The sequence below is a fragment of the Lissotriton vulgaris genome, unplaced genomic scaffold (genome assembly GCF_964263255.1).
Source record: "Lissotriton vulgaris unplaced genomic scaffold, aLisVul1.2 SCAFFOLD_3476, whole genome shotgun sequence".
Lineage (NCBI taxonomy): Eukaryota > Metazoa > Chordata > Amphibia > Caudata > Salamandridae > Lissotriton > Lissotriton vulgaris.
Genome location: NW_028246471.1, coordinates 118779 through 129661, shown reverse-complemented (window position 1 = coordinate 129661; position 10883 = coordinate 118779). Strand labels below are relative to the sequence as shown.

Here is a 10883-nt window from a genome sequence, read left to right as displayed (position 1 = left end):
CCTCCTCACTTTGTGTTGGAGATTGAACAGTATGGTGCGAGTAGTCCTGAAGAGGTTCAACAAGAACCGGAGAGGTGGTGGAGACCATCTTCTTTTTAAGGGGAAACCTGTAACCCTCCAAGGGATGTTCGGGCGCGACCTTCCGCTTGTGGACGGTAAGCCTGCCCGACTCCGAGTCAATAAACAGCTTTGCCTGGTTGTCGTAAGAAGGCTCATGATAGACGACCTGTGCATGGGAGGACACCTTCGCCATCTTGGAAACCTCGAGTTGCTTTGGACGGGCCGTGGGCGGAAGGCCAAACTTTAGCGGCGTCGAGTCCGCATGCTTCGATCCCGAAGCGCTCGTTTCAGTTTTCTTCGACGCCTGTGTGGGCCGCTTGCTTGACCGCGTCGAATCGAGCTCCCGGCGCGGTGCGCCTCCATCCTTGGGCGCCGACGACGAAGTCGGGGCGTCCTTGGCCGTGGCTTCGACCCTTTTCGCCTGCCCAGTCTTGAGACCTGAGAGGGGTGGCTGCAGACACTTTTTCAGCGGAAGTCCTTCCTTTTCGCCACGTTTGGTCGATGACGCGGGCACCGACGCCGAGGCCGTCGAGGCGACGTTCTTGGTGGCTGAGCCCTGCTTCGACGTCCCAGCCTTGGCGCCGACAGGTATCTTCGGCGCCGAAGGATCGTCAACAGCCTTCGAGGAGGTCTTCGACGTCGAACCGACCACCATTTTGAGCAGATTCGGTTTCGATTTTGGCTCCGTCTGTTTCGGTTTCGATTTCTCTGAATCGACCGATGGCTCCTTCGAAAGGGTCTTAGCCTGGCTATGTCGCGGGGCTGTAGACCGAGAGGATGGATCTTGGCTAAGGCCTTTCGGCGATGCCTCGACCGGAGCCGGAGAGGGCTGAATGTTAATGATAGGCCCCGGGACTGTGGGCGGACTCGGTTCTCCACCGGAGTCGTCATCAACGGCCGCAAGGGCCTGATCGTCGTCCCCTACCTCGAAGACGTCCTGGTCGTGGGCGAACTCCTCATCCGGCTCGTCCATCTCGAAATTGGAGTCGTGTTCCGACGCTGGTTCTGACATTTCTTCGGGAACGTCATCTTCCACCTCTTCCTCATCCTGGAAGAGTTCCTCGTCCCCGGCATCGAAGATGTTTTCAGGCGCTGGTGTCCACCGCTGGGCCGACTGCCTTGCCGCGCGTTGAAGTTTAATAGTCTTTTTTGAGCGGAACCTTGAGCAGGCGAAACATTTCGACTCGTCGTGGTCGGGGGACAAACAGGTATTGCACACTGGGTGTACATCCAAGTTGGAATATTTGGAATTACAAACGGGGCACCGCTTAAATGGGGACCGCTCCATCGTCGATGTAGTCTGGGCCTGTGTTGTCGAGAGAATCTTCTTTCGACGCCGATCGAAGAACCGAAAGGACCAGGCACCGAACGATACAATACCGACGCTAAGAAGGCCTTTTGGCCTTAGGAATAGAAAGATTAGAAGTTATTTAACTGGAGCTAAGATTAGACATCCGAACCCAATGGCGGAAAAAAACAATCTGGGGATGGAGAGGATGCCCATGCGCACTGTAGTCCAGGGGAGGAGCCACCTATCTCGTGATACTTCGAAGACTCTTCCAGGACAACAATGTGCAATCATCCGGACCCAACACCAGGCGGCGATCTATGCACAGATATGAATTCAGCAGCCCTCATGCCTCGAACATATATATACCAATACCACCACCAATACCACCACCATCAATACCATCACCTCAGCGCCTCTCGCTCACTAGTAATAGCAAGGGCACTGTATGAGGCTGGAGCTGCAGCCGAGACCTACCCTCCCCACCATGCCTGCCATAAAGCACAGCCCTCCCTGCACCAGGAGGTGAAGCCAGGGCCCTACTTCAGCTGTAGTGTTCTTTATTAGGCCAAAGATAGCAATGACATTACGCAATGCCACACTGCAAACTCAAATCACGCAGAGGGCAGGAAATAGCACCCCCCTCCTGCTCTTCCTCCTAAGCCGCGACAGTGTAATCACAGAGTGAAAGGTGTTGGAATGCTTTGTTAGGGTTTATAGCTCAGATCATATGTAACTCGCTTCACACTTAGTGTCTGGGTAATTTACAACACTTACACATCTGCTTCACTTCACTATTTAGCCCTACTTTGAAGATGTCGCAGGCCAGTCTCTTATACAAGCGACGAGAAGGCCCTTTGTTGCAATGCAATATGTCTCACATTTGCGAGAGTTTAAGCTATTAGTATTGTAAATGACAATGCCTTTTATTTATGTTTTAAAACCCAAAACATAAATAACAGGCATTGTCATTTACAATGCCAATAGCTCAAACTCGCATGAATGTGAGACCTATTGCATTGCAAATGCTTGTTGTCCTATATTTCCAGCACCATGAAACCTAGGTATACTTGCGCTTAACAAATACTAAATACAAATAGACAATAAGCGCTAGAGGTCTTTTGGGAAGGAGGAGGTTCATGGTGAAGGTGAAGAGGATCGTCAGTAAATTACCTTCAGAAGAATGTGGGGGTATGATAGAAAAGTCTGGCTCTTGTCCCCCCTCGGCCCCCACCCCCAAAAAAAACCAAAATAGCACCAGTAGCAAAGCATAAGAACACTTGTGGTAATTGAGTTGTGGTGCAAGGGTAGTGCTAAAAGTTTCTAGAGAAGGGGTAGTACTAATAGCTAACTTAGTGTTTGGGATTATAGAGTACATTCTAACAAGACATCTTATTTTGGTAAAGTAGGTGAAACTCGGCTAAATTCTCAATCGAGAGAAAGAAAAGCTCATTTAAATTCACTTTTCTTTGTTGTTGGAACATGAAACTTAGGTGGTTTCTGTGGCACTAATATTCTGTTTCATAAATGTACAAAGGATCTAGTGTTCAAGATAATAACACCAAAGGGAAAATATGTTGGAAGTCTTGGGTGTAACTCAACGTGCAACAAGAATTGCCATATAAAGTGACATAGGAAACAAAGTGTTTTGTGGTTGCCAAACTACCAAAAAGGTGATAAGTTATACATTTGTAACTAGGTCTGATAAAGGAGTTCTATGGGTAAAATAGAATTATTAAGGATGTAGAAAGTGTTTCAGCAGAGAATAATACACTTCTGGTTGTTCCTGGGAGGACACACAGGCAAAAAGGAATTTGCAATAGTTGGGGGTTTAGCTGCTTTCCTTCAGAGATAGGAAAGTGTGGCTCAAGGTGCAACTAACTTTAGCAACTCCGAAAGTATAGGCCAGCATCTTCTCTGGAATCATGTAACATGTATACTCTTCAATGTTGCTATGGGCAAAGCAGACGATTTGCCTAAACGTTAGCATCACCCTACCAGTTATTTAAAAGAGTGAGCAGTCTGGTAACTCACATGCACAAACAAAATTGCAGGACATCTTAATCTGTTTTCTTTTATCAGGTTTTATTTTTTAAATACATACACAAGACTTTGGAAGATAATTCTCCGGGTATATCGCTTGCATGCATTAGGACAGGGCTTCTCCATTGGTGTAGCTGTGCATGTCCCAGTCTTTCCACCTATAAAGATGCTTTCAGAATCCAGTTCATTCGAGGACTCTTGCAGGCTTGAAGAGTGTAGGCATTCACTGGTGGAAGCGGAGTACCAACATGGATACTGAAGCCCCTCAACGGTAGATGTTAAACGCAAGGTGTTCAAGGGCTCAATGACATTCTGGAAGTGGGCATGTACAAGATCTGTACCTACCTGCTCACTGTGTTAGGCTCATGCGATGGCCTGCTCTTGATCTCACAAGCGCCACTGTACTATGCTCCTGTTGCTTACTCTTACTGGGGTGACAGCCCTTTTAAGTTTATCTCCTCTTTTCTATTTCTCGCTCTGACTGGTTTTGTCTAGATTTCACTTACAAAAAAACAAGATTCCGTTATGTGCCGTGTTAATGACCCCAAGTAGTATACACTGAACCAAGTCACTCAATTAAATAATGAGTATCTAGCAATTCTATTTAATTAAAATACATTTATTTCATACAGTACAAAAAAAAGATTTTTAATTTCATTATTTAAAATTTGTTAAAAACCATCATGTCAATTAATCTAAATCAACAATACGTATTAATCAAAACTTTTCTTAAAACTTTACAGTTTTCTAGTTTCAATTCTGTAAACATGAAAAAAATTGTATCAAAGAACATTGTGTCGGCACAGTGTTTCGTGGATTTTTTTGTTTTCTTGCCACCTTCTTCGGGACTTATTCAAATTTCACAACTTTTTCCTAGAATTCATAAAATTCAGAAAATACATTAGGACTCGTTTTAACAGAGAAATTCCGAACGTGCAGACATATTTAAATTATGCAGCACCTTTTCAAGGATATGTTTTCTTCAATTTTTATCCTTTATGAGATCTTGAGAAAAATTGATTTTTCTGACTAAGTAGGACCCCTTTGGATGCAAACTCCAGTGAATAAAAGGGTGTTCACCCTCAGTTTTATCTGTTAACTCTCCTATTCCAATTTCAGTGATGTTTTAGTTAGTCATATATGATGCTTTCTATTCCACTTTTGTACTTTAGAGCCAATCTTTTTCCAATTGATCAGACCCAAGGATACTCCTTTTACCTTTGTCGTCAGCGATACGACATGACGGCCCTCTGATTCCTGTTTTTAACAAATTTTAAATAATGAAATTAAAAAGATTTTTTTTGTACTGTATGAAATAAATGTATTTTAATTAAATAGAATTGCTAGATACTCATTATATGATTGAGTGACTTGGTTCAGTGTATACTACTTGAGGTCATTAACACGGCTTATAAGGGAATCTTGTTTTTTGTAAGTGATAACTACCCGGTCCCTTCTGGTCTAACTGGGATAAAACTCTATTTTTGTGGTTTGTCTAGATTTCAACCTTGGAGACACCTCAATTTTAGTACTTTCAGCGTCTGTAAGGGCCACTTTAAGATGAAACCCAGTAGACAGATGACGGTATTGTGAAATAGTGCATCTGTGGCACTAACAGAACTTCATTCAGTTTCTCCTAGCACCTCAGGGCATTGTGAAAAAGAACATTTATAAAAAAAACACAGACTAAACTAAGTCCTGTGAAAGAGGACCTTTGAGAAATAAATGGTGTAAAATTGATACCCCTCAACGTAAGGTTCATCAAAATAACATTCCATCTAGTTAACTATGAATATTACCTACCACATATCATCTATTGTTATCTACAAAGAAAGTATTAACTTCAGAGAATAATAACTTACACATGGTACCTTGTTATCTATCTATGTTTAGGGTAAACAGTAAAGCTAGAGACATTCAACATGGTCTCCGGCCTTTCTCCTGCTGATGTTCACCTTCTTTGCTCCAAGTGTGATTGGTCACCTCTGAGCTAAGTGACACTTTGAGGTAGGTTATTCTGCTTCCGTTGTCTGCATACTAACCATATCACAATACCTCCAATACCCTTCCTGGGAATTCCAACCTGAAATAATACACGCCCCAGAGATTACACCAGTCACTGCTACCAATGAGGACCCCACAAGTAACAGAAGCCTACGCACTGAGAAGCCAAAACCAAACGATAAACATTTTTGTTTGTGCAAAATCGGCTAGGAATGCATCAGCTCATGCTAACTGAATGCAGTGATGAAGGTGATGAAGCGAGAGCAAAGCTTGGCTTACACAGTAGTAAGGCTTTGAGGGCATCCAATTGTGTAGCCTCCCTGCCTGTGGTACCACAACCTGCATTCATAATTTTTCTTAAGGTCACGTAAAAGGCATTTAAACATTTTTAATATACACTTAAGTTCTTGTTCTCATTATGCACTGTGACCCACTTGGATAAGCCTATGTCTTTCTGCTCAATCAGATACACTTGGGTGTTTTTCTGACCACATCACACCAGTTGTGTAGTGAGCAATGCAAGGCGTCACCAACCTAACCTCAAAAACAAAGATTCAGCCTCTTGTATCTGGCGGACGCGACCATTCCCAGGTTCTAAACATTCAGTGGTAAGAATTTATCATGGTGCTGGTGTACCTGTATCCTTCTCCCCTCCTTCCAAGGCGAACACTGAACGTGGAACATCCATTTAGAGCTGCGAGGCATCGAAAGGCCTCATTCAACTGTCTCCCTCCAACTATCTAGGGTAGTACAGTGTCTTCCACCATTCCCCTATTGAACCTGGCACACTGCCCTCCTTAAGGTAGGGTGGTGCTCACTGTAGCATGCCTCGTTACCGCAGGACCATCAGCTCTCACACATCTACCCAAGCAGCCGGCTGTATTCAGCAAGTGCAGAAGATTTCTTCACACCGTCCCAGATCCGGGCCGCATAATGGAACCTACCAAAAATCGATAAAGAGAAATAAAATAAAGAAAGGTAAGGCTCAGTGGTAAGATAGATAAATTAGTGGCATCAAAATTATACAAACACAAATGGAATGGAGCCCTGAGAAAAAAAAAAAGATAATGTGGGGAAAATGGACGAAAATGAAGGCAGACCAAAGAAACAGGACGCAACAAAAAATGCAAAGCAAAGCAACATGAGATGAGGCTTTACAGCAAAATCGTGGGAATCAACTCAAACAAAAAAGATAATATAACATACAAAAATAGAAGAAATGTGAGGCATAACAAAATCGCAAAATGTTACAAATTCTGCACTTGCAGCTCAGTTAACTCATCGCCATTGACATGTTATAGAAATACTGCCACCAATTTGGTAGAACAGGCAGGAAACTACACACAGATCACCGCACAGGGGTTATCTAGCTAGCCTGGGGTTCTATACATCTCAGCCATGCCTCACTTCAAAGTCCCTTACCCTCCGGTGTTCAGTAGGAAGGCTTGTCAAGTAAACCAGAGAGCGAGGACAGGAGGAGGCACAGGTGTGAAAAGCGGGGCCTCTATCCAGAAGTACAGGCTTTACCAATCGACTTAGATATGACTACAGACTTTACTAATGAAGTTGTTCAATATCAGTTTTTATTTGCTGCAGTCTTTAGAGTTCCTATAGATTTTTATCTTAACATTACGATTCTGTTCTGTTGTTCTGGTATCAGTTCTGCAATGCATTTCTCTGCAAATCTTTTTCAAAAGGCTTACTGAATTAATTATATTTAATAAAAGACTTCACTGAAAAATCCAAAGTAATCCCTCATAATCTCCCTTGTTCCTCCACAGACAGTGAACTATATCTGTAGCCCCACGTCCCCTTCACCACTTTCCTGTAAGTGGAGTAAGTCTGCATACTTATGTTGCATGCGCCGGTGCCACCCTAACAACCTCGTTACACTCGATTCGGGACCAAACCCAGCACATATATGCATCATATCCACAAATATAGATAATGTATAGCCGTAGGTTTCAGTATCATTGTTGCTGGGAGCTATGAAGCTCCTTGTGGCCCTTGAAGCACTATATACATTCACTGAATGAAGGAACAAAATATGCTGAACAGTATCACAGCTCCTCGTCAGAGTTCAAAACTAGAAGTGCAGCCTAAAGAGAAGGCAGCACTCGTACTAGAAACTGCCCCAGCCCGAGACCCTGGCCCCTTTAACAAAAGCACAAGAAAAAGTTTAACTTAAAACACAACTGATGAGAAATCGACTGTCACAAAGCTACCCTGAAACACTGCTTTTGGTTGGAGGACTGGCCAGGAATAGCATGAGATGGCAGTTTCAAACACAGCGTGAGAGTCCAAAACATCTGTGCCCAAAATGAGATTACAATATGGGCACAAGCCAAGGGTATTTTCTCCCACAGTCTGCAGCAGGTGAAACCTGCCATGGAGCGCTATCAGTGTGCAGCCCCGTCCCATCAGGATATAAATGCTGCCTTTGTGCACGTCAGAACTCCTGCAATCCAAGCCTCCAGATAAATTACAAGCCACACAAAACGTATGGGCTACAATTTATGAGGTGGCACAGATCCAATGTGTGGTGTCTGAGTGGGGTATTTCAAAGACCCCTCTTATACATGACTGAGGCCTCCCTCGTGTCAAACCAACACCCTTGTAGGAGTATACAGAAGTGGTCAAAGCGAGACATCCATTTTGGCCACATATTTCAGCAGTGTCCACTGGGTGTTCATACCCAATAGAAATGCAGGGGTTGTGTTACCTACACAGCTATTTAAAACACAAATCACAGTACACAATAGGCGCCTTGAAGCCCTAAACACTCACCAGTTCTTCTCGGTGAGGATGGTGTGAGACAGCTGCGGCCGCGACATTGACATTATCTGGCTCCTCAGTTTGTTGATGAGTGACTGGAAACTGGGGTGTCCCTTGTACCCTGGCAGCATGGAGAACAGGGGGACACCTGTGCCTGAAACACAAAGGCAATGAGGGAGAAGCTCAGACATTAAGGGGCACCAAATTGATTCTTTATGACTCAGAGGTGAGCCAGCAGTCAGTCTCCTATCCAACAGAGAAGGTTTTCGAGTTCAAGGGAAGAAGTACATAAACTGTTCAACTAATTCTAAGCAAGTGTGGAGGTACCAAGCAGTGGAAAAAATACAGGCCACATATCGAAAAGAACAAGTCATCAATAGATTAGCCTCAGGATAAGACGAGGAACAAAAAAAATCTAGACCCTTTTTGATGCACCCTTCCTGCTGCCTTCGGTCTCTGCTGAAGACTGGTACTAATAAATAATGTGGCAGGTGCGGTTGGCCGTGGAGTGCTTGCATCAAGACAAACTGAGCCTGGGGGGCTGTGAAAGAGCAAATCACAAGTTAAAAAAAGAGAGTTACTCAATTAAAACCATTCTTCCGAAAGCCAAACCTCGGAAACACTTTCTTTTTTTTTAACATTTCCAATCACAAAATGAACGCATGGGCCACACTTAAATGGAACCTTAAAACTTTGTAAAAAAAAATCGAGCTCCCCTAAGTGGTGTGTACCCATACTGTGTTTCACTTACTCTACACTGCAGGACCGAAAATAGTAGACTTGAGGTAAATCTCACTCATTGCTGGTCTTCAGGATTAAGCCCTGAAAGCTAGGATCATGCTGGAATCCTAATAACCTACCTGTGGAGGGTCTTGTTTCCTGAAACGTTTGCTACATCTGGGGAGATTCTTGGCTTGACCCTCTAAGACAATATCTATTTTATCTTTATTTCAGGTATTTATACAGTGCAGACCCAGCTGTAGAGGCAGGAAAGCATTCTACATTTAAAAAACAGTACAATGGTATTTAAGAAGAGGAAAACAAGGAATCAATCAGAGCAACAGAAGCACTTATGATCTGTAATAAGAGGGGGTGATCTGCAGTAAGTGAACAGATGGGAGAAAGGGGAGCGGCAGAATTATGAAGCGAGGGGGCGGGAGGAGGGGATGCGAAGGTTGTCCGGTGGATAGGAGTTTGAAGAGGTGAGTGTTAGAACTGGGGGTCTCTAGTTGGCAGAGGTAGGTACCACTGTCCAAATAGGGACCCATGCTTCTAGTCAGAGTAAGAAGGATACACTTTTTAGATAACCCCTGCTCACCCCCTTGGTAGCTTGGCACGAGCAGACAGGCTTATCAAAGTCAATGTGTAAAGTATTTGCACCAACACTCACAGTTACACAGCAAAAACACCACAAATGGACTCCACAACAGTTTAGAAAAAATAGTAGTATTTAATCTAAACTAAACAAGACCAAAACGACAAAAAACATACACAGTTCAAGAATATGGTTTCAAAAGAGTTCTTAAGGTTGCGTTAAAATAATCCACAGTTGCATCACGTTTTAGCCAACAGTACCTTTAAATGCGACAAAAGTTCCAAGTGAAAGCTGCAGTGTTGAAAAGCAAGCGATGCGTCACTCCCGAGACCCTGGGGAGGCAATGCGACAACCCCGCTGGACGCAGCGGGCGTGTTGCGATGACTCCGGTCTGTATGGGGAGGGATGCGATACCTTGCATGGATTCCGGTGCGCAGGTTTTGGTGGAAGCGGCTCGCAAAGGTACGATGCAACGATCTTCGGGACGGCGACGATCTCAGGTGTGGCGGCGATGCGAGGCGCAGCGTCTATCTTCTCCTCTCACGGCCCCTCGATGCGATGGCTCTGCGACGACTCTTGCAGCGACGTGATGCGGTCCACAAGAAAGCGGTGCGACAATCTCACCCAGTGGCAACAGGCTCAGCGACGATACTCGCAGCGATGGTACTTTTCCCGCACCGGAGCAATGCATTCCGCAAGCGAAGGATGCGTTGGTTCTTGCAGCGGCAACAGGCGCTGCGACGATCTCGATATTCGCGGTGGCGGGAATTTCCTCGCACTGACGGGGATGCGCTCCGCAAGCAAGCAATGCGTGAAACTTTGAAAAAAGTCTTTAGTATCTTGATTTCCAGCTTCCCAAGCACAGGTACAACTGCCAGAAGCACCACAACTGGCCCAAGCACCCTAGGAAGGGCAGAACTCTCTCAGTAGTGTTCAGGGAAGCTGGGGCTGAAGTCCTTTTGTTCCTGGGACTTCTTAACAGGGAGCCAGCTCAACTCAGGCCCTTGGAGATCTCTTCAAGCAAGGGGACACAGCACAAAGCAAAGTCCTCCCCCTCTCCTTGGCAGCAAAGCAACTGCAGGTCAGTCCACAAGCACACACTAGGACAGCCTTTCTTCTTCAATCTTCCAGCTTTCTCCTTCGCAGAGGTTCCTTCTTGATTCCAGGATGATCTAATTTTCTGTAGTCTGGGGTCCTGTACTTATACCCCAAAAAGTCTTTGTTCCCTTTGTGCAGGAGGGCTCTGAGCCCGGTCCAAACTAGCTCTGGAGCACTCTGTTTACATGACTCCTTCTTTCCTTTCACAGTGCAGAGCAGAAACATCAGATGCCCCACAGGAGGTGGAGCCATCATTGCGGAGGGAAAGCACAGCCCTGGAGCACTTTGTTGACATGATTT

General features: G+C 44.8%; 1 protein-coding gene across 1 annotated transcript in view; it reads right to left on the bottom strand.

The window, feature by feature from the left end:
• Positions 1-4126: 4126 nt before the first annotated feature.
• Positions 4127-10883, bottom strand: part of LOC147665938 (nonsense-mediated mRNA decay factor SMG9-like) — a 120762-nt gene continuing 114005 nt past the window's right edge. The window contains exons 10-11 of the mRNA XM_086949397.1: positions 8183-8324; positions 4127-6335 (exon numbers count right to left, since the gene is read on the bottom strand). Coding sequence (XP_086805523.1) covers positions 6257-6335; positions 8183-8324 — 221 coding nt within the window. The 3' untranslated portion in view covers positions 4127-6256. The remainder of the gene's footprint in view (positions 6336-8182; positions 8325-10883) is intronic.